The sequence below is a fragment of the Radiomyces spectabilis genome (genome assembly GCF_025331425.1).
Source record: "Radiomyces spectabilis strain NRRL 2753 chromosome Unknown BYT42scaffold_17, whole genome shotgun sequence".
NCBI lineage: Eukaryota > Fungi > Mucoromycota > Mucoromycetes > Mucorales > Radiomycetaceae > Radiomyces > Radiomyces spectabilis.
Genome location: NW_026251942.1, coordinates 330115 through 356221, shown reverse-complemented (window position 1 = coordinate 356221; position 26107 = coordinate 330115). Strand labels below are relative to the sequence as shown.

The 26107-nt window shown below is 44.6% G+C and overlaps 11 protein-coding genes across 11 annotated transcripts; 8 read left to right on the top strand and 3 right to left on the bottom strand.

Moving 5' to 3' along the window:
- Window positions 1-663: 663 nt before the first annotated feature.
- Window positions 664-1296, top strand: BYT42DRAFT_618462 (uncharacterized protein; the record flags this gene model as incomplete). The annotated part of the gene is made up of 4 exons (XM_051572289.1): window positions 664-730; window positions 803-886; window positions 946-1109; window positions 1177-1296. 4 exons carry the CDS (start codon window positions 664-666, stop codon window positions 1294-1296), a joined length of 435 nt encoding a protein of 144 aa, XP_051418636.1.
- A 126-nt stretch (window positions 1297-1422) lies between these two features.
- Window positions 1423-4046, top strand: BYT42DRAFT_626777 (cysteine desulfurase). The gene is made up of 5 exons (XM_051572410.1): window positions 1423-2037; window positions 2107-2303; window positions 2441-2578; window positions 2662-3147; window positions 3403-4046. Exons 1-5 carry the CDS (start codon window positions 1884-1886, stop codon window positions 3826-3828), a joined length of 1401 nt encoding a protein of 466 aa, XP_051418635.1. The 5' UTR covers window positions 1423-1883; the 3' UTR covers window positions 3829-4046.
- Window positions 4047-4051: 5 nt separating this feature from the next.
- On the bottom strand, window positions 4052-5942 carry BYT42DRAFT_618460 (Dbl homology domain-containing protein; the record flags this gene model as incomplete). Its single annotated transcript, XM_051572288.1, has 6 exons — window positions 4052-4608; window positions 4752-4908; window positions 5066-5170; window positions 5235-5286; window positions 5405-5636; window positions 5726-5942. The coding sequence occupies 6 exons, from the start codon at window positions 5940-5942 to the stop codon at window positions 4052-4054; spliced, it is 1320 nt and encodes a 439-aa protein (XP_051418634.1).
- Window positions 5943-7201: 1259 nt separating this feature from the next.
- On the top strand, window positions 7202-8867 carry BYT42DRAFT_150395 (uncharacterized protein). Its single transcript, XM_051562286.1, has 2 exons — window positions 7202-7591; window positions 7645-8867. The coding sequence occupies exons 1-2, from the start codon at window positions 7394-7396 to the stop codon at window positions 8461-8463; spliced, it is 1017 nt and encodes a 338-aa protein (XP_051418633.1). The 5' UTR covers window positions 7202-7393; the 3' UTR covers window positions 8464-8867.
- A 466-nt stretch (window positions 8868-9333) lies between these two features.
- BYT42DRAFT_588583 (uncharacterized protein) lies at window positions 9334-9518 on the top strand (the record flags this gene model as incomplete). Its single annotated transcript, XM_051570279.1, has 1 exon — window positions 9334-9518. A coding segment is annotated over one exon (185 nt), but the record flags the coding sequence as incomplete, so codon positions are not given.
- A 303-nt stretch (window positions 9519-9821) lies between these two features.
- On the top strand, window positions 9822-13520 carry BYT42DRAFT_618458 (armadillo-type protein; the record flags this gene model as incomplete). The annotated part of the gene is made up of 19 exons (XM_051572287.1): window positions 9822-9926; window positions 10000-10071; window positions 10143-10269; window positions 10334-10407; window positions 10469-10590; window positions 10659-10821; window positions 10883-11049; window positions 11107-11180; window positions 11234-11487; window positions 11561-11816; window positions 11889-12010; window positions 12075-12162; window positions 12235-12362; window positions 12429-12521; window positions 12586-12637; window positions 12705-12834; window positions 12904-12928; window positions 13021-13063; window positions 13132-13520. 19 exons carry the CDS (start codon window positions 9822-9824, stop codon window positions 13518-13520), a joined length of 2484 nt encoding a protein of 827 aa, XP_051418631.1.
- An 858-nt stretch (window positions 13521-14378) lies between these two features.
- Window positions 14379-15925, top strand: BYT42DRAFT_618457 (uncharacterized protein; the record flags this gene model as incomplete). Its single annotated transcript, XM_051572286.1, has 2 exons — window positions 14379-14415; window positions 14724-15925. The coding sequence occupies 2 exons, from the start codon at window positions 14379-14381 to the stop codon at window positions 15923-15925; spliced, it is 1239 nt and encodes a 412-aa protein (XP_051418630.1).
- Window positions 15926-16202: 277 nt separating this feature from the next.
- On the bottom strand, window positions 16203-17195 carry BYT42DRAFT_150499 (uncharacterized protein). The gene is made up of 4 exons (XM_051562287.1): window positions 16977-17195; window positions 16839-16911; window positions 16685-16726; window positions 16203-16614 (listed from the first exon to the last, which is right to left on the bottom strand). Exons 1-4 carry the CDS (start codon window positions 17025-17027, stop codon window positions 16367-16369), a joined length of 414 nt encoding a protein of 137 aa, XP_051418629.1. The 5' UTR covers window positions 17028-17195; the 3' UTR covers window positions 16203-16366.
- A 933-nt stretch (window positions 17196-18128) lies between these two features.
- On the top strand, window positions 18129-19810 carry BYT42DRAFT_588556 (ATP synthase F1, gamma subunit). Its single transcript, XM_051570278.1, has 5 exons — window positions 18129-18255; window positions 18495-18535; window positions 18636-18767; window positions 18932-19552; window positions 19705-19810. The coding sequence occupies exons 1-5, from the start codon at window positions 18203-18205 to the stop codon at window positions 19734-19736; spliced, it is 879 nt and encodes a 292-aa protein (XP_051418628.1). The 5' UTR covers window positions 18129-18202; the 3' UTR covers window positions 19737-19810.
- Window positions 19811-21647: 1837 nt separating this feature from the next.
- BYT42DRAFT_505543 (uncharacterized protein) lies at window positions 21648-22598 on the top strand (the record flags this gene model as incomplete). Its single annotated transcript, XM_051565035.1, has 4 exons — window positions 21648-21798; window positions 21909-22009; window positions 22072-22195; window positions 22282-22598. The coding sequence occupies 4 exons, from the start codon at window positions 21648-21650 to the stop codon at window positions 22596-22598; spliced, it is 693 nt and encodes a 230-aa protein (XP_051418627.1).
- Window positions 22599-22724: 126 nt separating this feature from the next.
- On the bottom strand, window positions 22725-25999 carry BYT42DRAFT_588546 (uncharacterized protein). Its single transcript, XM_051570277.1, has 2 exons — window positions 25522-25999; window positions 22725-25435 (listed from the first exon to the last, which is right to left on the bottom strand). Exons 1-2 carry the CDS (start codon window positions 25577-25579, stop codon window positions 23112-23114), a joined length of 2382 nt encoding a protein of 793 aa, XP_051418626.1. The 5' UTR covers window positions 25580-25999; the 3' UTR covers window positions 22725-23111.
- Window positions 26000-26107: the final 108 nt, after the last annotated feature.

Genomic DNA, 26107 nt, shown 5'->3' with positions numbered 1-26107 from the left:
GAGAGGTGGCCAGCTCACGACTAAAGAATTGTGGAAGAGACCGTTGAGAGTCTTTTGGTGTGTCATTGCTCTTTAACTGTTCGTAAACCTTTTTCATAGCTTCTTGTTCTTGGGGCGACCATTTGGATAGTAGATGGTTGGCCGCATTGGCACTGTGAGCTTGACTTTGACTGTTGCCCATGAGTTGGTTGAAATGTATGCAAGTTCAAGTTGCATAAAGCTCGGCGGGTCCCGAACAGAAACTCCTCCACACTCTAGTGGTGGCTTGGGCAACTGCTCATGATAAAAAAAAAATGAACCCACACCAAAACCGATGACGCTAATTGAAGTATCATTCTCCCAATCATGTTACTTACCGTCACTAGTTTGTTTAATATGAAAAAGTACATATGCAGATTTTAAGAAAGCTTTATTGAATAATTGGCTGCAACGCTCCTCGTCCTCCCTGGGAAGAAATTTATCGCGATATGGATTTATCATGGGCAGTTTTATCAAGTAAAGCAAATATTTGTTTAATGAGTATATTTCAAGCAAGTTGATGCGTATGTATGTTGGCGGTGAGCCAAGCGGGTAAATGAAAGGTGGTAAGCGCGTGACTGTTGCAAGATTTGTGCTTCTTTAATGCGACAGAAATAACTACTTTGCTCTCTGACGGTGCACCAAATGAGCCACACCGCTGCTGTTTCGCTATTGAATGAAATCTTAAAAGAAATAGCAGCACAGAAAAAAGGTAAATCCCCACAAAGAAGTATCTTTGTCTTTTGTGTCTTTAACTCAGTAACCCATTTTTCGTCAAAAAAAGTCACCAACGATCAGCTGTTAACATTGCACGGTCTGGTGGGCAATGTGTTGATAGAGGCCTTGCACCTAGTCGATAATCAAGCAGGTAAGCTAGAAAAAAATGGCTCCAGAAAGTGTCCAAGACAGAATGTAACGATTGCGCAGTGGCCAAGGTGATATGTCCCACCCAACGGATGCTCTATGAAGTAGGCGACGTATTATCTTCCAAGTCTACCACCACTGCCACCTACATGTGCTTGATACAGCCTCATTATTGTTCCTGCCACGATTTTTTCCAGTTTGTAGTCTGTAAACAAGCCATCTTAACGGTAAACTTTCTCTGAATATGGGCGGATTACGATTGCATGGTCGATTAAAATTTATTGCTTTTTTTAGTGTCGACATTTGCTGGCAACGGTATTGGCCCAAGCTCTGGATGCCGTCAAAGAAACGCAATTAAATGATGAAGCGTTTGCAGAAAAGATGTATCTATCCATGGGATTCGACAACAAGTAGGAAAAACTCATTTTTGCCTGGACCGGCAGACACAGGTACGGTTGAATCTCCCCGAACTACTTTTCCCTCAACAAAAAAGGAACCGTCGACTGCGGGGATGCGGCATGACGTCCCGAAAAATGTTCAAGAATCACGGGGAGTTAAGGGACAAATCTTTTCCAATTTAAAGCGATACGTCGGGATTCCCTTCGAATAGTGTCATTTTTGGCAGCAAGCACAAATAAGCGGCCAGTTGGTAACACCAAAAAAAAGAGACAACCAATCATAGAGCGACTTTTGTGGTATTAAATTTTTGTTTCTTTTGGCCCACCTTTTCGTCATTGCCTTTTGCAAATCCCCGTTGGCCTAATGAGAGCTTAATCAGATGGTTTGGATGGTTTTCATTGGTTTGGTAGAAAGATCGAACGAATGGTTTGGAAGCAGCCCTCGGGGGGACCGAGCGGCGGTTGAACCAAGCCCAAAATTAAGTCACGTGTACAACAGCCACAGCGAGAGAGAGACCGCTCTAAATTTGGGCTCGGAGCATCGTTCTTAATATTTTTTTTCTCCACTGCTTTTCTTTCATTTGCTTTGACACACAAAAAACCATGATTGGCAGAGCAGCACTTTTTCAGCGCCAACTCGTACGATCCGGTGCGTTTGCTTCCAAGCGATCTCTTCCTCAGATCACCCGTGCTTTCTCCAAGAATACCGGTGCACAATACGCTGCTGCGGTGAAGGACGCTGTTTCCCCTTCTTCTGGTAAATTTTTCAGCTTGGAATGTGAGCTTACAAATATGAGAGATTTCTAACTTGCAAACGGGAAAACAGATTCGCTCGGTTTCGAATCGCAACCTGTAGCTGTCGCTGGTCGGCCCATTTATCTCGACATGCAAGCGACCAGTCCCATGGATCCCCGTGTGCTGGATGCTATGCTTCCCTATCAAACCGAATTATACGGTAACCCTCACTCTCGCACTCATCCTTATGGCTGGGAAAGTGAAAAAGCCGTCGATAAAGCTCGTGAGGTATGTATTAGTGGTTCTTGTTTTTACTGCACTGATGGACATTATGAATCTTATTTTTCCCTGAATGCGGGGAGATTCGGTCCATCATTTTTTTGATTCACCACTAATTTTTTTCTTTTTTTTTCAAAAAAAAATAGTATGTCGCCAAATTGATTGGTGCTGATCCCAAGGAAATCATCTTCACATCTGGTGCGACGGAATCCAATAATCTTAGTATCAAGGGCGTGGCTCGATTTTACAAGAACAAGAAGAAGCACATTATTACCACTCAGATCGTAAGTCTCGAAATTTTTGCGTGACTTGTCTCATTATTCAGCAAAAAAAAAGGTGGCAAATGGTAACTGACATATGTGAATAGGAACATAAATGTGTGCTTGATTCTTGCCGCATGTTGCAAGAGGAAGGCTTTGAAGTGACTTACCTTCCTGTGCAAACCAATGGTATTGTTGATTTGAAGACCCTCGAAGATGCTATCCGTCCCGATACCGCCATTGTTTCCATCATGACCGTGAACAACGAAATTGGTGTGGTGCAACCTGTGGCCGAGATTGGCAAATTATGTCGGTCAAAGAAGGTGTTCTTCCATACCGATGCTGCTCAAGCCGCCGGTAAAATCCCCTTGGATGTTAATGCCATGAATGTCGACTTGATGAGTATTTCCGGTCATAAGCTTTACGGTCCCAAAGGCATCGGTGCCATCTACGTACGAAGACGGCCGAGAGTGCGTTTGGAAGCTGTTCAAAGCGGTGGTGGTCAAGAACGTGGTCTTCGCAGTGGTACCGTGCCTACCCCTCTCGTTGTTGGCATGGGTGAAGCTTGCCGCGTCGCCCTGGAGGAAATGGAGGTATGTGTTTTTTCTTTGCGAATGAATGTGGGGAGAATCCGGTGATGAATCGTGGGTTTTGGCACGTTAAAACCATGGTGAATGGAGCGATGGGCTGCGTTCGTATCATTTTACATGATACACCGGTGCAGGGTCATTGCCGTGATACACTGTGCAGGGGTTCTGAGGATTTTCGAATACAAGAGCGTTCGGGTGTATTTATGTGTGGAGACAAACAGTTTGCTTACAGATTCTTTTTTTTCCTTACTCATGTAGTATGACCACAAACGAATTTCCATGTTGTCCAAGCGATTGATCGATGGCATTACTGCGGATGTGGATGAAGTTACACGCAATGGTGATCCCGTAAAGTCATATCCTGGCTGTGTGAATTTGTCATTTGCCTATGTGGAAGGCGAATCTCTGCTGATGGCACTTAAAGACATTGCCCTGTCCTCTGGTTCCGCTTGTACATCGGCGTCTTTGGAGCCTTCCTATGTGCTTCGTGCCCTTGGTGCGGATGATGAGCAGGCTCACAGTTCCATTCGATTCGGTATCGGTCGATTCACTACTGAAGAAGAAATTGACTTTGTCATCAACAAAGTCAAGCAACATGTTCACAAATTGCGAGAAATGTCCCCTCTTTGGGAAATGGTGAGCATTTGGATCTTTATCTCGCGGAAAAGAAGTGTGCGATATTAATCATTTTGTTTTCCTTCTTTTTCAGGTTCAAGAGGGTATTGATCTCAAGTCTATTCAATGGTCTCAACACTAAAAAAAAAGCGTTCTCTCCTTGACACTTTCCTTGGTCCAATGACTTTTTACCTTTTCGTCTTTTTTTTTTACCATATCCGCCATAACAAATAAAATAAAATAAAATAAAAAGTTGATAAATATTTACATGTATGCGAAAATGAGCATAGTATTATGGGGCATATTGTTTTTGCGTCACTCCTTGAATGACTCTTGTTAAGACACTGATCCACAATGTCTGCTCGGCCAGCGTGTAGGTACGAATAATGTAACGTTTGTTCGGTATAGCCACGGCATCCGGCGAGCGATAATGCATGCCCGGAGCGGCCAGCGCACTGAGAAGATCCTGCATTTCATCGACGGCTAAGATCTCAAAGCCATAAGCGGCGTTGGTTGGAAAGGAAGGTTGATGAGTCACAGGCACTTTTTTTCCAAAAAATGAAGGTAAACTGGAAGAACGTCTTGTTTCGAGCATGCGAGGAATGAGATCCGGAGATAACGGCCGCACTTGGGCACCCGTGAGTTCGATGGTGCCTTTGTATTGCAATTGCCTCGTTTTGGTTTTATGGCGACGGGTAAAAAGGAGTGCATCGTTGTACAATAAGAAGGTACGTGTGTGGGTCGTATTGGAGAGATCGGCCGGATCGACCTTAATGAATTGAGCCGATAGCAGCAAGCGACGGTCGGGAGTGACCGTGACAGGACATTGATGAATGGCCGAATGGTACGCTTCCAAGACGCGCAAGTGGGCATACCGATCGTCGATCCTAGTATAGAAACGATTAAGTATATAAACAGAAAAAAACATTAGGCAACATGTAAAGAGCGGACTTGCATTGGCTGCCATTCGTCGTTCCGAATAGAATATTTACGGGCCACTCGTGATAGGGCACGGTAATCGGGATGACAGGGTTCTGTGTAGCGAATGATTTGAAGCAAAGTCGGAGAATAGATGGTCAGATGTTTGATTGGATTGAAAACATAGGCAAGTAGATCTCGGTTTTCCAACAGACTCGTAATAGTGGATCCCTAAAACCATTGAAGAAAGAAAGCAAGAAAGGAAACAAAAGCACGATAACGAAACCAAAAGAATACAGAGCCATCGATGAAAAATGGGACCATTCCAAAAAAGAAATTGAGAATCAAAGAAGATCAACATGGCACAACAGCGCACAGATGGCTTTACCTGGAGAAACTTGGTAAACGTGGATTGGTGGTACAACTTATCAAGATTTAGAATGATGTCGGAATAGTTTTCCAGCAAGATCGCATACCCCGTCGTTTGGTCCAACTAAAGCAACCAATCCTGGTTAAGTACACGATGTGCATGATGATCACTGTGACAATGTATTTACAAGATTGGAAAATAAGTCTGACACCAGTTGGGTGGGGCCCCAAATCTCAAGCCTAAAAATTTTACATGAGAAATTTTTGCCGTTTCTGTTGAACCGTGTGGTTCCGTTTCCTTCTTTTTCCCGTCACTTCTCCTCCGTTCACTTGCCTGCCCTGTAATTGTGAGACAAACCCGGTGTGGGCGTCGATAAGCGCGTGGAGGTGGTCAAACAACCGCGCCATGTCCGGGCAGGGTATTTTTGCAGTTTTGTGATGCTGGGTCCAAAAATCAGGCCATCGGTCCATAAATATTTGTTGCAATACTGATAACTCTTTGACATATTGCATCTCATGAAGATACAATTGATGAATCGCCTGATGTTTGTTCACCACATTTCTTGTAGCATCTACCACTTGCTGTTCAGCTAAGTCAAATAGAAAAGAACACGATACGTGAGCAATCACACAATGAATAAATCAATGCAAGGAAAATAATTTCTCGTTTCCAACTCACCATAGTGATCGCCAACGACGGATTCATGATCCAATGCATCGTATAAATCATCAATAATGGAAAAATCATCCAAATACTGGTCATAAGCGTCTGGATGATATGGATAATACGACAAGGACTGTTGATCAACAGCGATCTCGTCACTGCCACTGCCCGTGGCGATACTACTGGCTTTGCTGGAGATGGAAGCGTGACTTCGCAGTCGAATGGATGACATGATGCAATACTAAATGAAAGGAAAGGAAAGGAGGAGAAGAAAACATAAAGAAGTCCAGAGGAAGAAAGACTTCGGGTACGGCGCGCGTGAATAAAAAAAATAAAAAATATTAAAGTGCCTGTGCCACCGTCAATCCAGGTACAAAAGGGCCCTGATCCGAATGATTCTGGGCTGATGAATGATTTTCTCATTTCCATTTTCGTTTGCCATTTCCTTTTATCCTCACCATTCCAGCAGGGTATAAATGCGGCTTCAATCGTGATGGTGAATACTGTCCGCTATTATCTCACGCCTCCGGATGTTGATGTGGATCTCCTTTTTCGCTTTGCGATGGGTGTACAAACCATTATCTGATGAATTACAACGCATTGAATGCTCTATTGGGTAATTGTTATGTAAATTGATGCTTAATAGGATGTTCAGCAACACATACTGTCATCGCACAGTGATGCGGTGATTCAACTGAGCTTGGACGCTCGGGCACTCGGATCATCCTTTCTAGCATGACGAACCGTGACTGTGAAATCGACAAAATCAGTTTTAACAGCTACCCTGTCAACATGGCTTTCGACTCTTGTTCCCAAAAGATTCAATATACAGAGCCATACCAACTTGGGGTGTCTGATCCTTCGACGATTAAAGCTGTGGACGCCAGCAGACAACTCTTCTCTACTACGCCTGTTGCTTCCCAGACGATTCGGGACTTTTTGCAGGCCAACAATTACAAGTCGATGCATAAGCGTGACACCTTGCCTTTGACCCCTCCAGGAAGAACGCTTCCCTTGCCCTTGCAAAGAGGTACATAATAAAACGCTCAGAGATAAAGCGACACGATTCACAGATCATCGGTAGTTTGCAAACGATGTGGAGCTCAAGGCCAAAAGATGCACGAAGTCGGGAGTGCCCCTACAACAGTAAGTGGATATCAAATTTGATCTATGTACTATGCCATTCATTCTCATGTCCTACAAAAGAAAGCAAGAAACGTACCAGGGAAGACGCCGAAAAGAAAGACGCAAACTGGAAGCACAAGGGCGAAAAACGGACCCGTGCAAGAAATGCACTGACGAAGGGATTTACGACCCTGAGGGCAATCCTCACGCCTCCAGTCGAAAACCAAGTTGTCCATTCCATGAAATCTTACTCGAAGGGCATCTTTCCCAGAAGCTTCGAGGACAACACAGGCGATGTGTGGTCAAGATCGGCCTTGCAAAAGCACTGAATTTGCCGCCAGATTCGGCAGCACGATTCACTTCCGAACTTGAACGGATAGTTGACGTTGTGCGAGAAGTGGCCGTAAAATCCATGCTATTCGCGAATTTTTTCCTTTTGTACCTGTTGGACAATCCAACGAGTTACCGATCATTTTTTTCTCGCAACAATTTTTTTATGCATGCCAACAGCTCGTCCTCGGAAAGCCAGTGACTAACACCAACTTACCCATTGCCCAAATGCCCCGCATTTTTGAAGAACTCTCGACAACCATTCCTTGCATGAAAATTTCTCCACGTTCTGCAAATCAAAGCATCATATACGCAAACGTACTTGCTTACAACAGTCAGCGACAATTTTTATCAACAACATTGTTGAGCCTTTTGCGAACAGGGCAAAACGTTATTTTTTCGTCAAAATCCGAATGCTGTTACCCGGTAAGTTGGGAAATCGGTGAAATGTTGATCCACCATTTATTTCAATGAGATAGGATCTCGATGAGCGCCAAGCATGGCGTTATGCCGCATACATATACAGTTGCACCACCCCAAATCCTACCGATTGGCCTGAAGGTGTGGACCACACCGCCGACTTAGACATCATAATTCTCGAAAGCACAGATCTCCCTCTCTCCCTCTTGGTCACAGAAGAAAACCTCACGCGCAACCCTGGCCCGTTTTTCAAGTTCCTTCGTTTTGCGCTATCAGTCATCGAACTGTACAACGATCAAAATTCTATGCTGCTTGTGAACCACAGTCAGAAGCCACGCTTCGTTGGTTATACCACCATTTTCAATACTTGCGAAGAACTTCAGCGCACCCGCAAATCACGACGAAGGAAGCTCGCTTTAGCCATTTGCAACTCGGTTAACAAGAACGAATCGCCGCGATTACGCGATCTTTCGGAGGCAACAATTGCAGAGATTCAAGTGTTCATTTCTCATACACGCACACTGATCGCGACGAACAATTTTTATCCGCCTGTGGAGACAATTCTCAATACCATCCGCTCATTCCCTCTTGTTCCACGTTTGAGTTTCATTCGATCACACGTGATGATAGACACCACCACGCTGCAGGCAATTTTGCGACGATCTGACAACCGAGAGTTTTTGATGAAAATTGCACCAAACCATCATCACAACAAACATGATTTTGCACGAGTTTTCGATTTGGCGAAAATACGTTATAGACCAACAGATACCCATAGAGCATTTACCAACCATCTTGCCACAGACGGCCATGCAGCATCTTTCATTTTTTGCAAAGGCAGTATCAACTCACGAACGGCTACCCGATCTAGACATTGACGATTTGGACGAAGAAGACTTGCAGGATCGTTTTAAGTTGTGGGGTCTGGATCCAGGTCATAGACAAGTGTTTGTCGCCAGTAACGGTCACGGCATTCAATCTCATCAGTGCGATCTTTAACAAAAGCCGAATATCATGAAAAATCCGGCATCAACAAGACGAACAAGAAAATGGAGAACATGAGGAAGGCCGACCACTCAACCTCCGATTCCGCAGCATCTATCGAATCCCTGGAGCAGCAACTTTTATCGCTCAAGACATCGAGCTTGCAAGTATATCATCTGGGTTTATTCTCTATCGACGGCGTATTGCATCAACTTTTGGAATTGTACGATACCCAATTCAACGAGCTGCGATTTTTGAATTACAAAGGACGACAGCAGATGCAAGCTGAAATGGTGAACATTTTTGTCAACGGCGGCCGCAAATACGACAAGCGAAAAGCAAGAAAGCGCAAGAAGTACAGGAAGGAGCAGAAGGGGAAGAAGCGCAAAGGGAAGAAAAGGAAAGGTAAGTATAGGCCATTGAGATCACTAGAAGCAATTGAATACTCACACTCGTCCTTCTCCCAGTTTTAGGAAGCCGGGAAAGTGGAAAGCCGCCGATTTTGAACAGTCCCAAAAGATACCCTTGATCGCATTTGTTAGTGGCAGCTGGGGAGCCTTCAAAGGTGGCTTGCCCGGAATCTCGAGCATGTGCCGATCAGTGCTGAAGAAAGCCGAGAAACGAGGCCTGCTTGTTGTTGTGGCCCTAGATGAGGCATATACCTCAAAAGAATTTGCCTTAATCAACTAATGAGCCATCCACCCAACTCTTTCCCGTTCAAAGGTGTGCCCACAAATGCCAGGAGAGAACGTTGAAGCCCATTCATGATGACGAAAATAAGGAACTGCACTCCATCTTGGCCTGCAGCGAGGTACATTGCAAGGCGGTGTGGAACCGCGACGTCGTCGCCAGTAAGAACATTCATCAAATTGCCGCCAGCATCGCGTCCGGCGAGGGGCGGCCCGAAATATTTCAGTTTGCATCGTAGTAAAGACGACTGCTGTTTACGGTAAGATCACATCAATGTTTGCTCTCATGCCTGATGAACTGATTTGACGTTTTTATTGAACCCACACCTGCCTCAAAAAAAACCGTGCTTTGTCTGTCAAAAGTAAGTTTAGTAAAAATTGGATTCAAGAAGCGCTATTTACTGATTGCCTTCTTTTTAGTTCGTGAACATTACGCAAAATTAGGGAAAAAATCCGTACAGATTGTCTATTATGCTCTCGGATTTGGGACTCAGAATTTCTCATTGAAACTGTGCGCCAATCGGCGGTTGAGTTCCTTTTTTTGCCCTCTTTTTCTTTTCCTCATGGCGAAGCTTCAATCACTGTTGAGTTCTGAATTTCTTGCCTCGGGTTCGAGCAAAGAACTATTCTTGTTTATTCAAAAAGTCACCGAGTCCAAAAGTAAAGCGGTAATTTGAGTTTTTACTTTCAAATGTTGTGTGCATTCAACCCCAAAAAGCTTATGAAACCCAATGAACAAAGGAAGAACATTCTCATGTGAGTGCTGAGCTCCAAACCTTGTCACATAAAATGGGCCACCCCGATGTCCCTCCTGTAAGTAAGCAACTCAAAGAAAAAAAAGGAAATGGTGAATAATTGACCTGTCTCTGCCTATAAAATGCCAGACAAGGATGAAGGATTATTTGATACGATTGATTCATGCTTTTATGCTCGGTTACAATGTCGACTTCGGAGTAATTTATGCCATTATGACGACTCAAAGCGGAGAAACCGCGCTGCAGCGTCGCGTAGGTGGGATCTATGGGAGGCCGATCCATGAATCATGCGTGTCGCTAATGCACGATCGCTACTTTAGGTTATTTGTCTTGTGCTCTGTTTCTTGAAAAAAATAACGAACTTGCCATTATGCTCATCAATACCCTGCAAAGAGTACGTAAAGAACTACCACTTGCATTGTCTGTCTCGTTGACTTACATCTTCACTATTGTAGGATCTAAAGAGTACCAGTTATTTGGATGTGTGTGCGGCGCTCACCATGATTTGTTACGTTGAGCATCCCGAAATGCAGGATGCCCTGCTTGAACCCGTCATACGGACAATGGGATTTGAAAAGTAAGGCAAAGGAGGAAACAGGAACAGAAACCAAAAAAAAAAGTACCTATTCCAATCCATGATGTTAGAGAAGTGGTTCGTAAAAAGGCTGTGGTAGCGCTGTTTTCTCTTTCTCGACAATCCCCCCGTTTGATGAACCGCATAGAACCTCATCTGCGAGAAGCGCTGTCAGACAAGGATCCGAGCGTTGTCTTTGCCGCACTTAATGTGTGGAAATCTATTCTTACCACTGTAAGTGATCTTTCGGTACCTGAAACAAAACCATGGGCCGCCACCATTAAGTTTCCATTAGACCTCTGCAGAACGTTACAAGGATCTTTTTCCAACCGTGCTACAGATATTTCAACAGCTCTTGGACGGACGCTTTCCACGTTCCTATATCTATCACGGTGTTCTGGCACCGTGGGCACAAATAGCATGCCTACGAATGATGGCCAATTTCCAAGTCAGCAATATTGGGTAAGTCTGCATTTATGAGTTGGCCGGTAGGTGATTAATATCCCGTTGCCTGATCAGTTCACCTCAAGATATCTACAAGGTGACCGTGCAATGTCTAGAGCTGATGGCCCACAAAGTGGATGCTGCCTATGGTAAGTACAAGGTGCATCGGCTGGGAGCCAGTGAGGCTGAAATCAAAGCATAGCCATTATCCTGGAATGCGTGCAACTGTTGTCGGAAATCGATCCGTTGGTGCTTCATTCACTTGTTTCTCGCGAATCGCATCCATTGGACATTCTGAATCAATTTTTACATGCTGGCAATCACAACCTTAAATACCTGGGTCTGAAGACCCTGGGATCGATAGACGTCAGTCTTTGGCCCGATGAATGGACAGATGGCGCCGTAATTGGCAATATGCTTGAAATTGCCATGAACGATGATACGATTGTCACCATGGTAAGCAAACCGGCTAAACTCATCTTTATGCATTGGCTGGCATGGTAACTGTCCCCCCGCTCTCCTTTTGAAGGCACTGCAAAATTTGGATAGAATCATGAGTGGATCGGTATTGAAGCAAATAGGTGATCACATTAAAAACGCGATCCGTAACAGCCATGAAACACCCGATACGCAAGCTCATGTGGCTCGTTGGTTCATAAACCATTGCACCCGTGAAAAGCTTTCCGACGCTTGGTGTATGGAAATGGTCCTTTTCATTTTAGCCCAAACCCGACGATCTCTCGAGACAAATTATGTCCAAGCCCAGTGTCAATATCTAAAGAACTGTAAGTGACCTTGTTATTCTTTAACTTTGTGGATCTAAAGTCAACGATTTTTTCATGATGCGTTTCTTACAGTGCTGGACGACGAAATCCACGAAACGGAACTGCGTGACATGGCCACAGAGATGTGCTTCAATATACTCAAACAATGTCAAAGCCCCTATTTATCAGCACCATTGATTCAGTTCTGTTTTTGGGTAAAATCACAAGGCCATGAAAATCATTTGCACCGTATCTCATGACTTGAACGTCTGTCAATAGATGCTTAGTGAATATGCTTATTTGTCAAAGACGATTTCTGAGACAGATATTATGAAGCAATTGCAAAAATGGATTACGTTATTGGATGGTAGGACACGCGCCAAAGAAAGAAAGCATGATAGGCTAGAACTCAGCCTTTCTCTACTTTTGCTTCAATAAGATGACTACTTGCAAATTCATGGACTGCAAGCGTTGGAGCACTTTATGAAGCGAAGCCAAACAGTGATCCCAGGGCTGGAAAGCATATTACAAAATTTCCGCATTTCGCCTATCGCGGAAAAACAGCAAGTAGGTCACTCAGGATAAAAAAAGAAAGACGCTGCCTGCATGCACCCTCTTATTCGCGTTTCATAGATTGCGGTGCATTTGCTCAACATGATAGATGACCGAGCGTTTCGATTGGCGGTGCAAGGGACCGATAGTGTAACCATTCCAACAACGAATGTGGTAGGTTTGTTTTGAATGCCAAAAATAAGCATCCCATCCACCTCCGTCTCACAAGGGCGATTAGTTATCAGCCAATGCCAATCGCCCCCATCACGGTCGCTTCCTAACCGAATCTGGTAAAGCAAAATCATCGAACAAGGAGGCAATCCGGTCGACATTTGACCCATTCCTCATGTAACGTAGCACCGTCTCCGCGACGACATTTGCACGATATTACGCGAGCACAATCATTTATTGGCAGTGGTGATAAAGAAACCAGTAACCCTCTTTCTACCCATCGGCACGAGCCAATAAGGGACCGGAGCTTAAAAGAGTAAGCGTTGAGCGCGTTGCTCGAAAAAATAGAAAAAAAGAAAAAGTCTAATAGTACCAACTATTTCAGGACCGCCGAATCCAAAAACGGGAAGGTATTGTTACCACAAGAAAAAAAAAGGGGGGGGGGGAGGTAGTGGAGGTGCGCGCGGGAGGATCAAGCTTATGTCTTACCGTAATCTTGTAGCGTCATTCTCCTCTTTCCACACACACTAGTCCTCAACAACGACGTAGGTTCCCGTCCACGATAATGCCATTATTGACGCTAATGATGGGCTGATATGTAAACGTATGTTAGGTGAAATATGGACGCAGGATGCCAGCGAGTCCATGTTATCGAGTCTGATTGCTTTTGACTTGGGAGAAGATCAGCCTCAACCGTCATTTCATAATTTGAACACGGACACGTTTGGAAAACTGTGGCTCGAATACGGGAGTGAGAAACATAAAACAATGGACTGGGGCACGCGATCGATTCACGCCTTGGCCGACGCTGTAAAGCAAGCATGGTCTTTACATATTGTCCAAATTATCGGGCAAGAATTTATTGCCGTCGATACCCTAGATGGCAGCTCGCGCCCCGTTCTCATTCACATGGCTCTAGACCATGATACCATCATTCAAATGACAGTGCGGGCACCGTCTCCAAAGGGGCTTGGACGATTTATGCAGTCTATAAGCTGTTGATATGGCTGTTTTTTTTTTTTTTTGCAATATATATATTCATACAAACCAGCCTCATGAAAAAAGTGGTGTTTGAGAATCCTGGTGCAAGAATCAAAGGCAAAGCCAAACGTTGCTTCGCTGCTATGATAGAATAAAACGGCGACTATTCAATGATCCGCAGTGATATCCTGGTATGATAGACAAATCCCAAAAACAAAAGAAGCCCACTTTAGCGCCCAGTTGCCTATTACGTTGCATCCATTTACAAAGTCCAGAGATGATGTTGTCAAAAAGGAGTCATGTTGGATAAAAATCTTCAATGTTGATAGGTTTTGTGAAAAGGTGATTTTTGTGGCCAGGTGCTGGGATCTGTGTAGTATGGAAGATTACACAAAGCTTTGGTTGTTGAAACTCCGTCGAGCATTGACCATTCCGTCGGTGAAGTGCATGTGAAAATCAAAGAATGGGAGTCAAGATGGAAAAAGATAAGTTTAATATGGCCAATTTTTGTTTCTTTTTACTTGCAAATGAACACGCGAGGCAGTCAGCCTTTTCCGATAAGGTTAAAAAAAAGGATGAAGGCAAATAGAAACATGTATCAAAAAAAAAGTTGAGCCACCTCACATTCATCATATCATCTCTTGCTTATTTTCTTTCACATGTTTGTCAAAAAAGTAACAAGAGCGAAAAAAAAATCATGATGACTGTTTCAAGCGGGTTGCGTCTTTTTGGGCTACACGATCTCACTCTCACGCCTGAATAAACCGGAAACAAACGAAAATAATAATAATAATAACAATAATATTCATCGTTTGTTTCCTTTTTTTTCTTTCCTTCTTTTTTTTTTTCCTCGTTATCTTTACCTTTAATCTTTTCAACATGGCAAGACAGTATCCTCAACCTACACAAGAAACAGGTATAGTAAAAACCTCGTCATCAAAAAATTTTATACTGTTGTCATGCCAATACTGTAGTTGCCTTCTTTTTATTCCCATCTCCCTTTCTATCTTACGTTTTATAAAACATTCATTTGAACATCGTGCGCCGTTGGCTCGTAAACTCTATTTCCGAGCGACACTCGTTCTTTTTTCTATTTATTTATTTTCTCCTGTTGAATATCTTTCTGTTCTTGGAATAGATTCCCTTTCATTAGCCATTTTCCTTGCCAACATACTTAAAGAAAATGCGGGATTGACCTTTTTTGTTTTTCTTTGTACCTTGTAGGGCAAAACGGGCATATCAAGCATGCAGAGACCAATGGTCATGCCGCCGCCAAGCCGTTGCCGGAAAAGAGCCGATTTGTGGCAAGAGTGTCTTCGTACCCGATTGTGCAAGACGGTGTGGCTTATTACCAGAGGACGTTGATGGGAAGAATTACCGCATCAACCTGGACCACCTTGGAAAAGTACTCGTCATATCAGCCGAAATCTTTTCAAGCATACTATGAAAACTACGTCGTGTCCCACCTTGACAAAGCCGATCAGCTTGGGTGCCGATCGTTGGATCTAATCCAATCCAAAGTGCCATTGATCACTCAGCCCACAGCGGAGATTGTCGAGGCCGTGAAACAACCTTCGTATCAATTGATCGAAGGAGTCAAAGGCAGGCTTACTCTTAATAATGTCAGTCGCCCGGCTCAGACGGTGGCACGAGAAGCCAATCAACGATTGACGGTGCTCATTGACAACTTGGAAGCCGTCATGGACCGTTACCTTGAACCATTGCCTTCCGACGCCGGTCAAGAAAAGGGGCCTGTCACCAAAGAAGAAGATCCGCTGTTGCGGGCTTACATCATGTTTGGTCAAGCTTCTTCACGCCTTCGCCAACAGCTGACCCGTACCATTGCGGATTTACCTCGAACCCGTGATGATCTCAAACGATTAGCTGAAACATCATCCATTGTGCAAAGCGCGACGGCCAACCTTCAGCTCTTCCAAGAAATGCTACGCCATTCCATCGTCATCTACAGTCAAGCCGCCCAAGACCGGCTACCGCCTGCCGTAAAAGAACGCGTCCAATACATGCATGCCATCACCACGGAACGACTGCACCAACTTACACAACAGATGGGCCAACTGGTGGACACAGTCAAGACACAATCCACCGAAGTACCGGAACGGTTCAAATTACATTTACAGTCGCTGCTGGATGTGGCCAACCAACAGCTGGAACTAGCACGCCAGGAATATGCTCGTGAAGACATATCATCCTACCATAAAGCCAAGAATGTGGCGCAAAATGTGCAGGAACAAGTGATGCCCGTGCTTCAAACCATCCAAGCCCAAATTCAACAATATACCGATTCCACCCGCCAGAAACTGCAAGCCGATCTCGCTCTTTTGCGATCGAAAAAGGTGGCCGACACCGACAGTGGCAACGACACCGAACCGGAATCCAAGCACCAAGATTTTCAAGGACAGCAGTAAAGGACACAACACACAGAAAAAGGGGCACAGCATAACACAGTTCAATGGCATGTCGCGATGAAGGCTTTGATGCAGTAAAGAGTTTTTCTTTTTTATCTCACGATAGCATGCCATCACTTTTTTTGTTCTCTTTTGTTGTTCTCCCCTTTTCAGTGTTTGTTTGCCAACAAAGAAAAAACCTTCTTTCCGTCTACCATTTTCTCTTTTTTCCTTTTTCTTTTATTTTTTTTTTCTTTGCCTGTTTTTTTTTCCTTTTCGTGCATTTTTACTATCCACAGCAGCACGATGCGCTGTAAATCCCAGTTTGTCCATTATCCATAACTAACGTATCTATACAGAAATAAAAGAGAGAGATAAAAAGAAAATGAGATCAACAGAACGGGAAACGTCGGGATGGTATGGCATGAAAAGCAGTGATAGGATGAATTTGATTATTTTTCTTCATTCGTCCTTTTTGTCTGACGAAGGAGGAGTTTCCACCATCACATGAAAAGCGCCACGTTTGCCTGATTGATCCACAATCAAGGGACGATCGCCCGCACGGGATTGACCGTTGGAATCCGTTGCTTTGATAATCATCCGCAATTTTTCCAGTTTCTGCTTTCTTTCCATTTGACACATTTCAAACGAAACCGCTGCCACACCACAGAAAGCAGCCACTGCCCAATTTGCAGCCGTAGGAATCGATCCTAAAACACATGCATTTTTCGTATAAGCGTCGATGAAAACGACAACGAAAACAAATGACCTCCAACTTACGTTTCGCCAAAAATCGTACTGCGCCCACGCTTACACCGGCACCTGTAATATTTACAGTCATTGGCTCAATAAGTATTCATCTCGTCTCATTTTGTCTAGGAGGCCTAGACGAATCGATTCCCCTTTGCCTTCCACATTTCCACCGTTGACTTACCCATGCCATATAAAAAGGCGTTACGTGCACATGGGATCTTTGGCACGTCTTTGAAATCCTCCAATTTTACAGTCTAACCATACAAAAGAATCAGTCAGTTAAAGGCATGCATGTATTTGTCGGGATTCAGCGAATAACCTTTAGTGCATTGACCACTGTAGGTTCTTCAGACGAAGAGGTATTCGACATTATTTACAAGCACCAAAACCCGCATGAACGGACACGGAAAAAAAGCTTAAAAAGAAAGTTCACCCTGAATTGAACTCCGGTCGATGACATCAGCCAGGCGGACAAGCGAACGGCGGCGCCGAATGTCACTGATTTCACAATGGTATTTCTTTTTCCTCTGAACAGAATACCTGGTTTATACGGAGAACCAGGATATAAACTGTTTTTTCACGAATGGCAGTAACGATACAAATGACTAGGGATTAGTGTGCTGCATCAATGTCTTGCCCGAGACGAAGCTATACAACCCTCATTCATCAATAAAAATGCGTAAGGAGCAGCTTGCATCCTTTTATAAATGTTCCTATCGATCAGCATGACCGTGGTTTCTTGGTGTAACCAAAGTCGGCGACTATGGAAACGGGCTACTTGCCCATACCGAGCGGTTCCTTTATCCATGAGCCTAGTTCTCTTCTAAATGTAAATGTCAAAAAGTTCAACACTTCAATAAAACAACTTGTTATCGCGCGTAATTATAAATTCGCATGAGGTTTCGTGTCCAAGGGTTCGTTGGAGGGTACAGCGATCATGTGTAAGCGAGTTCTTTCTGATTCTGATTCACAAGGACATCAAAGGTATACAACTAGGAGCGAATGATTTCGGGCGAGTCGGGCAGTCCCTCGCGAGACTTTGCTGTGTGTTTAACATACGGGATTGATATAAACTGTTGCTTTTCGTCGTGCCATGTCCCAAAGTGGGTCACTGTCGCATCCGTGATTGGATAGAATAGTACTCCGATGATGTTTTGGCACCAAAAAATTCTTCATCTGCTATTAAACTTTCATCTAAAGGGTAATAGTCTGGATCAAACTGGAGCGCACTCACCGTATTGACAGAACATAATTATCCATCATGTGAAAAATTGAGGGATCACGCATTCTGGTATGATACTGCAGTCCGGCTTCCCGAGTATAATAGAGGTGCCATCGGACGATATCCAAGCTCCGCTGCACTTCGTTGACGCAGGCTCCGCTGATGACGACACTATTTTTTTTTTCGCAGCCACCGGTCCCCAGGGTAAGCGCTGACCGGGAGACAAAGCTGGGAGCGGGCCAACCACACCCCCCGTCTAAATTTTTTACAGCAAAATATAATTTAATTTTGCTAGATTTTCTTCTCCTCTTTAGCCTCTGACAATGTTGTTTACTGCTTCCCGCGTTGCCGCTCGCCCTGCCGCTGCTCAATTGAGGTAATTGCCACCAAACGTGTTTCCTGTTTATCCTCCCGCAGTTCGTGTCTACCGAGAAACTATCCCTCCATCGTTTCAACCTTGACATGCCGACGAGCAAAAAAAAAAGAAGAGATTTGTCAACTCGACGTCGATGGAACCCAAAATTCTCGAGACGCGATTCAAGACGTCCCCAACCTTTATTATATATCCTTCAAGAACGTTGACTAACTTGAGATTTTCTGTTTTGGTTGTTATAGCAATGGTGTCCAGGCCCGTAACATGGCTACTTTGAAAGAAAGTAAATTCATTCGTTCCTGATCACTGACCGCAACCCAAATGGTCATTTGGGTTTGCTTTGTCACTGGGCTGACCACGTCTTTCTTTTTTGTATTTTCTAGTTCAGCAGCGCTTGAAGTCTGTCCAAAACATTGAGAAAATCACCAACTCCATGAAGATGATTGCTTCTACCAAGGTCAACAAGGCCCAAAGAGGCATGCAAGCTGCTCGCGCTTTCGGTCAAGCTTCCAATGGTAAATAAAAGAGTCCCTGGGCTGGAAAAATCACGTCGGAAAAGAAGGAAAAAAAAAACTAGATCATGGATGATGGCGCAAATACAGTGAAGACCGAGGGGAAAATCCATAACCAAAGTGATTTGGAATACTAACGGGAGCGTCTTTTTTTTTATTTTATTTAGCTCTCTTCACCAATGCCGAGACCAAGGCTGCTGAAGGCTCCAAGACCTTGTACGTTACTGCTTCCGGTGACCGTGGTCTTTGCGGTGGTATTCACAGCAGTGTTTCCAAGGCCACTCGTCGTCTTGTCGCCAAGGCCCCTGAATCGCCCGTCGCTGTTTTGGGTGACAAGCCCAAGGCCCAGTTGAGCCGTGCCATTCGCAAGAACTTGGTCGTGTCTTTCAACCAAATTGGCAAAGACTTGCCTACCTTTGCTGAAGCATGCTCTATCGTCGATGTGATCAAGAGCCAAGATATCGAATACGATACTGCTGAGATTGTCTATAACCGTTTCATCTCGGCCATTTCCTATGAAGCCGACACCATTCCCGCTTACTCCCAGGAAGCGCTCAAGAACTCGCCCAATTTCGCCGTCTACGAAATTGAAGACGATGTCCTTGCAAACCTCCAAGAATTCAGCTTCGCCAACGCTGTTTACTGGGGTTTGACTGAAGGTCACGCCGCCGAAATGTGTGCTAAGCGTGCTGCCATGGAGAACGCTGCCAAGAACGCCGGTGAAATGATCACCAAGCTTACCATGACCTACAACCGTGGTCGCCAGGCTGTCATTACCAACGAATTGAGTAAGTTTATCTTCTACCTTGGTTGTGTAAATATAGATGAAAAAGAAAAGGGATAAAAGAATCTGGCATGAGAGTGTGAGGGGAAACAAAGGGACGGGGAAAAAAACCAGAACATGATTTGACTAACGTACCTTTTTTCTTCTTCCCAACAGTCGATATCATTACTGGTGCCTCTGCTCTTTAAATGCGTAGAGAAAAATAAAAAAGATACATTTTTCTTTGTCACTATCCAATAAATCACTAAAATTAAAAACATAAGTCAATCTCTTTGTCGCGTAAGGAGGATGTCGTGCCGCAAGTCGTTATATGGATAACCATTTGTGTTCAATAGTCAATGGCCAGTGATACCATTTGATGGAGTGATTTTTCCTTGTCGACAGGTTGTCTTTTTTTTTGCGAGTAATTCTTTTCTGTAATGAAAAATATAGGGCTCAAAGATCGGGTTTGCCCGATAAAGTCAACCCATGTGAGTGGGGCCCACGTTGTGGAAAAATAAAATGACATACGTTGGTAACGCACGAGCCGTGGTTTATAAACTCCGGAAATAAAGAATCGCGTTGTTTTGACCGTCTTCACTTTAGCTCGTGATGAACGATGGACTTTGATGGATCGACGTGTTATAGAATGCATGAAAAGTCGGTACTGACACGTGAAAAAGAAGTTGGATGACGTTGAAAGGGTCCGTTTGCCAACGGACTTGCCATCATCTTAATTTTTCACATGTCCCTTGTAGAAAGGATTGTACTGCGTAATCGTATCATGTTTGTCACCTATGAAAAAAGTGGGGTGAACTTTGGTGGAATAAGTGACTCTAGGATTGACTGAACCGTGCGTGACACAGGCAATCTATAAACATCGTTCCATGACACACGTATCTAAGCTTCCTTGCTTTCAACGCCGACAACCTAAATGGATGCCATGCTACAAAAAATGTGTTCACTCGGGACTGTCATTCATTGAAAATATATATGGATGAGCAAAATTGGGAGGAATCTGGCTTTCCTTTCTTTATCTTGCCCCCATCAGTCAACCACTTTCTTTCTTCGTTGGCAAGATCCTCCAAAAACCCATCAGGTACGGTAGAGCTAATTTCTACCCACTGGATTTCCGCTTATCTAATCCGAGATATGACTGCATTTGCTGCGTAGTACTTTGAAACAACAAAAAAAGATGATGCAACACGGAGAAGCCTTTTTATCGGAGGTCCCAGCCGATGGATCATGCGTGGTCTATACCGCACCGTTGGTTCATCCACTGGTGGTATCGCTGCAGGAGCCATTCATGTCTTTGCCGTCAGGTATTTGGAAAATGAATCATGTCCATCGGACCGTCGTATTCATGAAACGAGAATTTCATTGTTTTTTGTATCAGCCCACGAGTTTCCCATGTCAGGGCTGTATCCTGGGCAAGTCGACGCGGCTGTGACGCCCATCTCCCACTGCTGGGAGCATGACCTTCCGCAGCGATCGAGCGGTATGGTCATGGTCATGCCCTCCGAAACGTTGTATGGTTATGCGGATGGTCTGTCGTTATCCGAGGCTTCCGTATGCTCTTCACCCATGGGATTACAGACGCCGGATCTCTTCCCCTCGGCGGACGCTGCCACTATGCCCGACAGGATGATGATCAGTTCAACCCACCGTATCAACGCCACCTGTGATGGCCCGCCCGCTTACAATCAGTCAGAGACCATGATGGCACCCTTGGATGAGCAACTAGGCAATGTCGTCCCCCCGAACCCTTTAAAAGCACCGTATGCCTATTCCCATTCAACGGATTCCTCCATCATTTCCAGCCCCGCCATGCCTGGACGCAGCAGCAGTCTACCAAGCCATCTGACGTTGGTAAGTCATCTACTTTATCGCGTCAATCTCTCCTTCTTGCTTGTTCCTGTTCTAGTGGGTTGACATTGCTTTTACAGATGGATAATGATCTGTTTGAGGGAGATATTCGGTTTATTTCGAGTGAATGTGCTCAAGAGCAACAGGTGATATCTGGTTATCAATCCGATCAGTCCGCTTCGACAGATTCGGTCGCCGGTGATACGTGGAAGCGCACAAACGATGCAGACCAGTGTGACATTGAAAAGGCGACCATGCCCCTCTACGGTAGTTTGCTGTCAGCCAGACCAAGAAAAACCAAGACGGAAGCCGTCAAGCGATACAGACACTTATCGAGACAGCAGCTTATCGAGCGAGTGGTGCAACTGGAAGCCGAGAAACGGGCGGCCCACATTCATCGCTCAGGTACCCCATTGAGTACAATATGCCCAAAAACAGCGGGCATGGGTCCCATTAATGTATTACACTTTTAGTTGAACATGGTCTGAATGATCCGACCGTCTCCACCGGCCAAGTCGTGCCCCATGAATGCCAATGGAAGGATTGTCGTGCCGAATTTCCTGCCGTTGATGACCTTATCCGTCACATCCGTGAAACCCACATCGGAAGTGGCAAGGTAAAAATTTGCATAAACCGCATTCGATTGAAATCACATCTCTGATAATGGAAAAACCAAAGCCTGTCTACTATTGCGAATGGAAAGACTGTCCTCGGCATGATAAGCCGTTTATGAAGCGACATAAAATGCAGAACCATATGCGCACCCACACAGGGGAACGGCCGTTTGTATGCACCTTTAGCGGTAAGATAAAAATGGGCCGATCGCTTGGAAGAATAAAAAGAACGAGACTTATTGTAAAATCATCCTTTTTTTTTCTAACATCACAGGTTGTGCCAAACGATTTTCTCGTCCTGATTCCTTGAACACGCATATCAAAATACATTCCAACATCCGACCTTACATCTGCCCTTTTGGAAATTGCAGCAAAGCGTATTTCCATTCTCGATCGTTGAGGAAGCACACACGTACCCATCATCATCCGCGTGCTAATTCCGACGTATCCCATTCACAACACTATCTAAGCAACCTTTCTATGCCATCCATGTTTCCTTCCGCAGCATCGTCCGACGTTCTAGACACATCTTCATCATCCTCATCCTCATCGTCTATTATGCCTCATGAAACTACGTTCTCTGTAGGCTAGTTTTCATCGCCCCTATTCTTCAACCTTTTCCCTAATCCATATGCTCCTTCTCTATCGCTCTATATGTAAATATTATGAATGAAAACGAATTTTTTTTAGACGTACCAATACCGGAAACATTGGTAATCTTACGAGCTATCTGTGTTTTTCGCTCTCTATAGGTTGTAGAAACATTCTGTGGTCCTAGAGGCATGGGTAGCAAAACACACGCAATATACATACTGGTAAACGAAGCGTTGGCATGGAGTAGTTTTGGAATGGGCAGCGATGTTTTTATTATTTCGGTTAATAATACAAGTACCCAGTCTGCTAAGTATCATCCAATAAGTTGTGAGTAACTGTCTGACAAAGCCAATCGATAAGAAAAAAGGTACATAGAATAGAATACAGCCAATGGCGACATTGAGGACGAATAAAATAATGGTTACATGCATCATTTGATTTTATCAGGAATCATTTGAATTGGTTATTGTCAAACCGATAGGTCCAACGTAAGTTGGTGATGGTTGCTGGTCAATTGGGGGTTTGGGAAAAAGAAAAAGTCGATTTTGGCACCTGGATGGCATGGACAGGTGGATAAAAATTCTCTAATCTTGGGAAACCCGTAGAGTTATAAAGCATGTCAGGCGAAGATCGCATCCAAAAAGGCGGCATGGGCAATGAAGAAGCTATTTCAATGGCTGGATTCGCGGCATAGGGTATGGGGGAACATGGAGATAGCATCGATGAAGGATGGTACTGGTACTGGTACGGGGCGGATCCGTTCAATGGTATCAAAGGTTTGACATCCAAGGATGAAGTGTTATGGTGGGCGCCAGGCATTGACGTGTCGGTGAATGCTGGGCAAGAGTATACTGAATGTTGACAATTGATTTCATCGTCGGCAGGATAAGACGCATCAAACATTGAAGGGATCAGTTCCTGCGATTCGGAAAAGTGAAAGGAGGGATCAAGGTTCAGCGTGGATGGTGATTCGTCTGTGGAAGGGTTATTTTGGGATGCGCTAAAAGGATAGGACATGGAGATGGGAACGGAGAAATCCAGTGGTTCGCATTTTTCTGCATTCAATAAACCGTGGATTCGATCGACGAGGACAAACACGTACTTGTGATGTTTGATGGGTGAACAGGACAGAATGTCAGCAATAAGTTTCAGCTGGTGCCTTGCCCAGTCGACATTGCTGGAACTGGAAGGACACAGCAACGCCTGATAAATCATGCTTGCCATCATGAGGGTTTCCAATGATAAATGACACCACCGCTGTTCAAGCTGTTGCCAGCATTGCAGCAACTCCACAATGGTATCAGCCGCTTGGATACAGACTTCTTTGGATAACAGCTCGATTACCGACAAGGGCTGCTCAGCCTGATGCTGAGTATCATCCTGCACGCGAGAGAAGAACAGCCCATACAATTGGCACAGTTGGAAATTGTACTCTGAATTCAGCTTGATGCACGCCTGTTCGCGAAACGATGAGCTTCTCCACTGGCGCGTTTTCAAATCTCCCGGGGTGAATTGAAAGTACGGTGGCAACGCTTGATACCACTCCTTGAGCTCTTGGTCAAGTTTTGAAATGTTGGCGAGCAAAGGGTTTTCTTCGGCGGTTTTCAGGATGATATCGCGATAGATGCGCGTAATTTTATACCGGTAAATCATGAATTCCGTTCGCCATTGGACTTCGCCGGTCTCTTGATCTGTTAAGGACGGATCTTCGGTGGTAATGAACTCCATCAAGGGAAGCGAAAATGGCTTGTCGGAATGAATTGAACACAAGGTTTCAAGAAAATAAAGTGTCCAAAACAACCGTCGACACAGTTCGTTTTCTCTTGGATCAGCACCATTCGGTTCCTGATGCATCTTGAGATCCAGTACCATACGATTGGCCAGGCCAAGATACAGGTACGCTTCCGACTCGGCTTGAGGATTGTAGCTTAATGGGACACCAACGGCATAGCTGTACATGACAATGAGACTGTGAACGGTATCGATGTGGGCCGACAGAAATTTATCTTTGAGCAGCTGTTTCGCTTTTCTGAAAAACGGTTCGCCTACTTGATTGGGATCTTTCCCAGGAAATAAGTCATGATAAATGGCGGCATGACGTGCGGCCCATGCAAAAATGGAGTTCAGGAGCAGAGGATCGAGCGAGCCTTGTGCGTAACGATCGGCCATTGAGCCTTTCTGGTGAACGTAGGGTAGGCAAAGAAAACATTCGCAGTAGATAGCCATGAGATGTTCCAGTTTTTCGCTGGGTAGATATTGAAGTAATGGACAAGACGTGCAGGACGGTGGAGAGGGATCCTCATGGTTCAGAGAAAAAGGTTCCCAGGAACTGTACAAGGGAAATGTTTTTAACTTGGTTTTCCACAGAGGCATTTTGCGGGCCACGGTGGTGCTATCAGCCGTTTCGAGACATGATTCTGGGTCGGTTTCAGACCACTGAGATGCGTGTTGATCGGTTGCACAACCAAGGTTTCGGTTTGACAATCCAGACAACAAAAGGTTGCGTACGTCTTGCAGTGAAAGAATGTCGGTATCGATGCGTAATCCATTGGATGATAACGATAAAGTCCATGGAGCTCGCCGTTGGCCAATCCATGAACCGTTGATTTTTGTATACTGGCGAGGTGCAACGGTGATGGCAGACATTGATTCGGTGATAGATTCGTTGGATGCTAGGCGATCCCTATCGGTGATCTGGTGTGGCCGATTCAACATGTCATTCATATCCGCTTCAACGGATTGTATCCGTTCTTGCAGCATATCGACGGTGTTGTTCAAATGGACAAAGTTGAAAAGGTCGACCTGGGTCGATGATCCGTTGTAAGAGCATGTCGCTGGGGACGAAAGAGAAAAGCGAGCGGTCATTGAATGAGGATCACACGAAGGAAAAACAAGGGGCAAGCTCCGATTTTTCATTTACCTTTGGTCTTTCGGCAGCGCGAACATGTGGGATGAGCAAAATCGCACTTCACTACCATTGGGTATGCAATGTCAATATTGGGCGAGTTTTTCGTTCCCGGGAACCTAGTCCGAGCCTCGCCTTGTCAGGGCATACCTTTCTTTAATCTATACTTAAACAGTTGAGTCATAATGGAACCATGGTGAAAAACCCCGAGCATTGTCGTGCATCTTCATCATTAGCCGTGGATACCTGCAACGTTCGCATGCCATGGTCATGCGCATTTTCTTGGGCGTGGTCGAGCCACTCCGCGATGGTGGTGGTTCCAGAGAACTATCGGTCATTGTGTTTGATAAAAAAGAAAAAAGAGGACGCGGATAGGTAAAGACCGGGCAAACCAAACGACGGCATGATTCGCAATTACAGGCTCCACGAGAATAGTGACTTTTTTTAAAAAAAAAATTGATCTGTCACTGAATCCATGCATGATAAAACCTGTTTTTATTTACCTTCTTCTTTTTAGGTCTTTTTTTTTGTCTTTTTTACACATATTCACATGAAAAGGGAATTCAGTACTTTATTACAGTTTATATATAAAAACAAATGC

Excerpts from the sequence above, each read along its gene's own strand:
- BYT42DRAFT_588546 (XM_051570277.1), bottom strand. The coding sequence starts at position 25,579 with ATGGTAGTGAAGTGCGATTTTGCTCATCCCACATGTTCGCGCTGCCGA. Across the intron at positions 25,436-25,521 it reads GCGCTGCCGAAAGACCAAAG|CGACATGCTCTTACAACGGA; the intron begins GTAAATGAAAAA and ends TTTCGTCCCCAG.
- BYT42DRAFT_150499 (XM_051562287.1), bottom strand. The coding sequence starts at position 17,027 with ATGTCGAATACCTCTTCGTCTGAAGAACCTACAGTGGTCAATGCACTA. Across the intron at positions 16,912-16,976 it reads CAGTGGTCAATGCACTAAAG|ACTGTAAAATTGGAGGATTT; the intron begins GTTATTCGCTGA and ends TTGTATGGTTAG. Across the intron at positions 16,615-16,684 it reads AGTACGATTTTTGGCGAAAC|GATCGATTCCTACGGCTGCA; the intron begins GTAAGTTGGAGG and ends CATGTGTTTTAG.
- BYT42DRAFT_588556 (XM_051570278.1), top strand. The coding sequence starts at position 18,203 with ATGTTGTTTACTGCTTCCCGCGTTGCCGCTCGCCCTGCCGCTGCTCAA. Across the intron at positions 18,536-18,635 it reads CATGGCTACTTTGAAAGAAA|TTCAGCAGCGCTTGAAGTCT; the intron begins GTAAATTCATTC and ends TGTATTTTCTAG. Across the intron at positions 18,768-18,931 it reads TTTCGGTCAAGCTTCCAATG|CTCTCTTCACCAATGCCGAG; the intron begins GTAAATAAAAGA and ends TATTTTATTTAG.
- BYT42DRAFT_626777 (XM_051572410.1), top strand. The coding sequence starts at position 1,884 with ATGATTGGCAGAGCAGCACTTTTTCAGCGCCAACTCGTACGATCCGGT. Across the intron at positions 2,304-2,440 it reads CCGTCGATAAAGCTCGTGAG|TATGTCGCCAAATTGATTGG; the intron begins GTATGTATTAGT and ends AAAAAAAAATAG. Across the intron at positions 3,148-3,402 it reads TCGCCCTGGAGGAAATGGAG|TATGACCACAAACGAATTTC; the intron begins GTATGTGTTTTT and ends TTACTCATGTAG.
- BYT42DRAFT_150395 (XM_051562286.1), top strand. The coding sequence starts at position 7,394 with ATGCCCCGCATTTTTGAAGAACTCTCGACAACCATTCCTTGCATGAAA. Across the intron at positions 7,592-7,644 it reads AATCCGAATGCTGTTACCCG|GATCTCGATGAGCGCCAAGC; the intron begins GTAAGTTGGGAA and ends TCAATGAGATAG.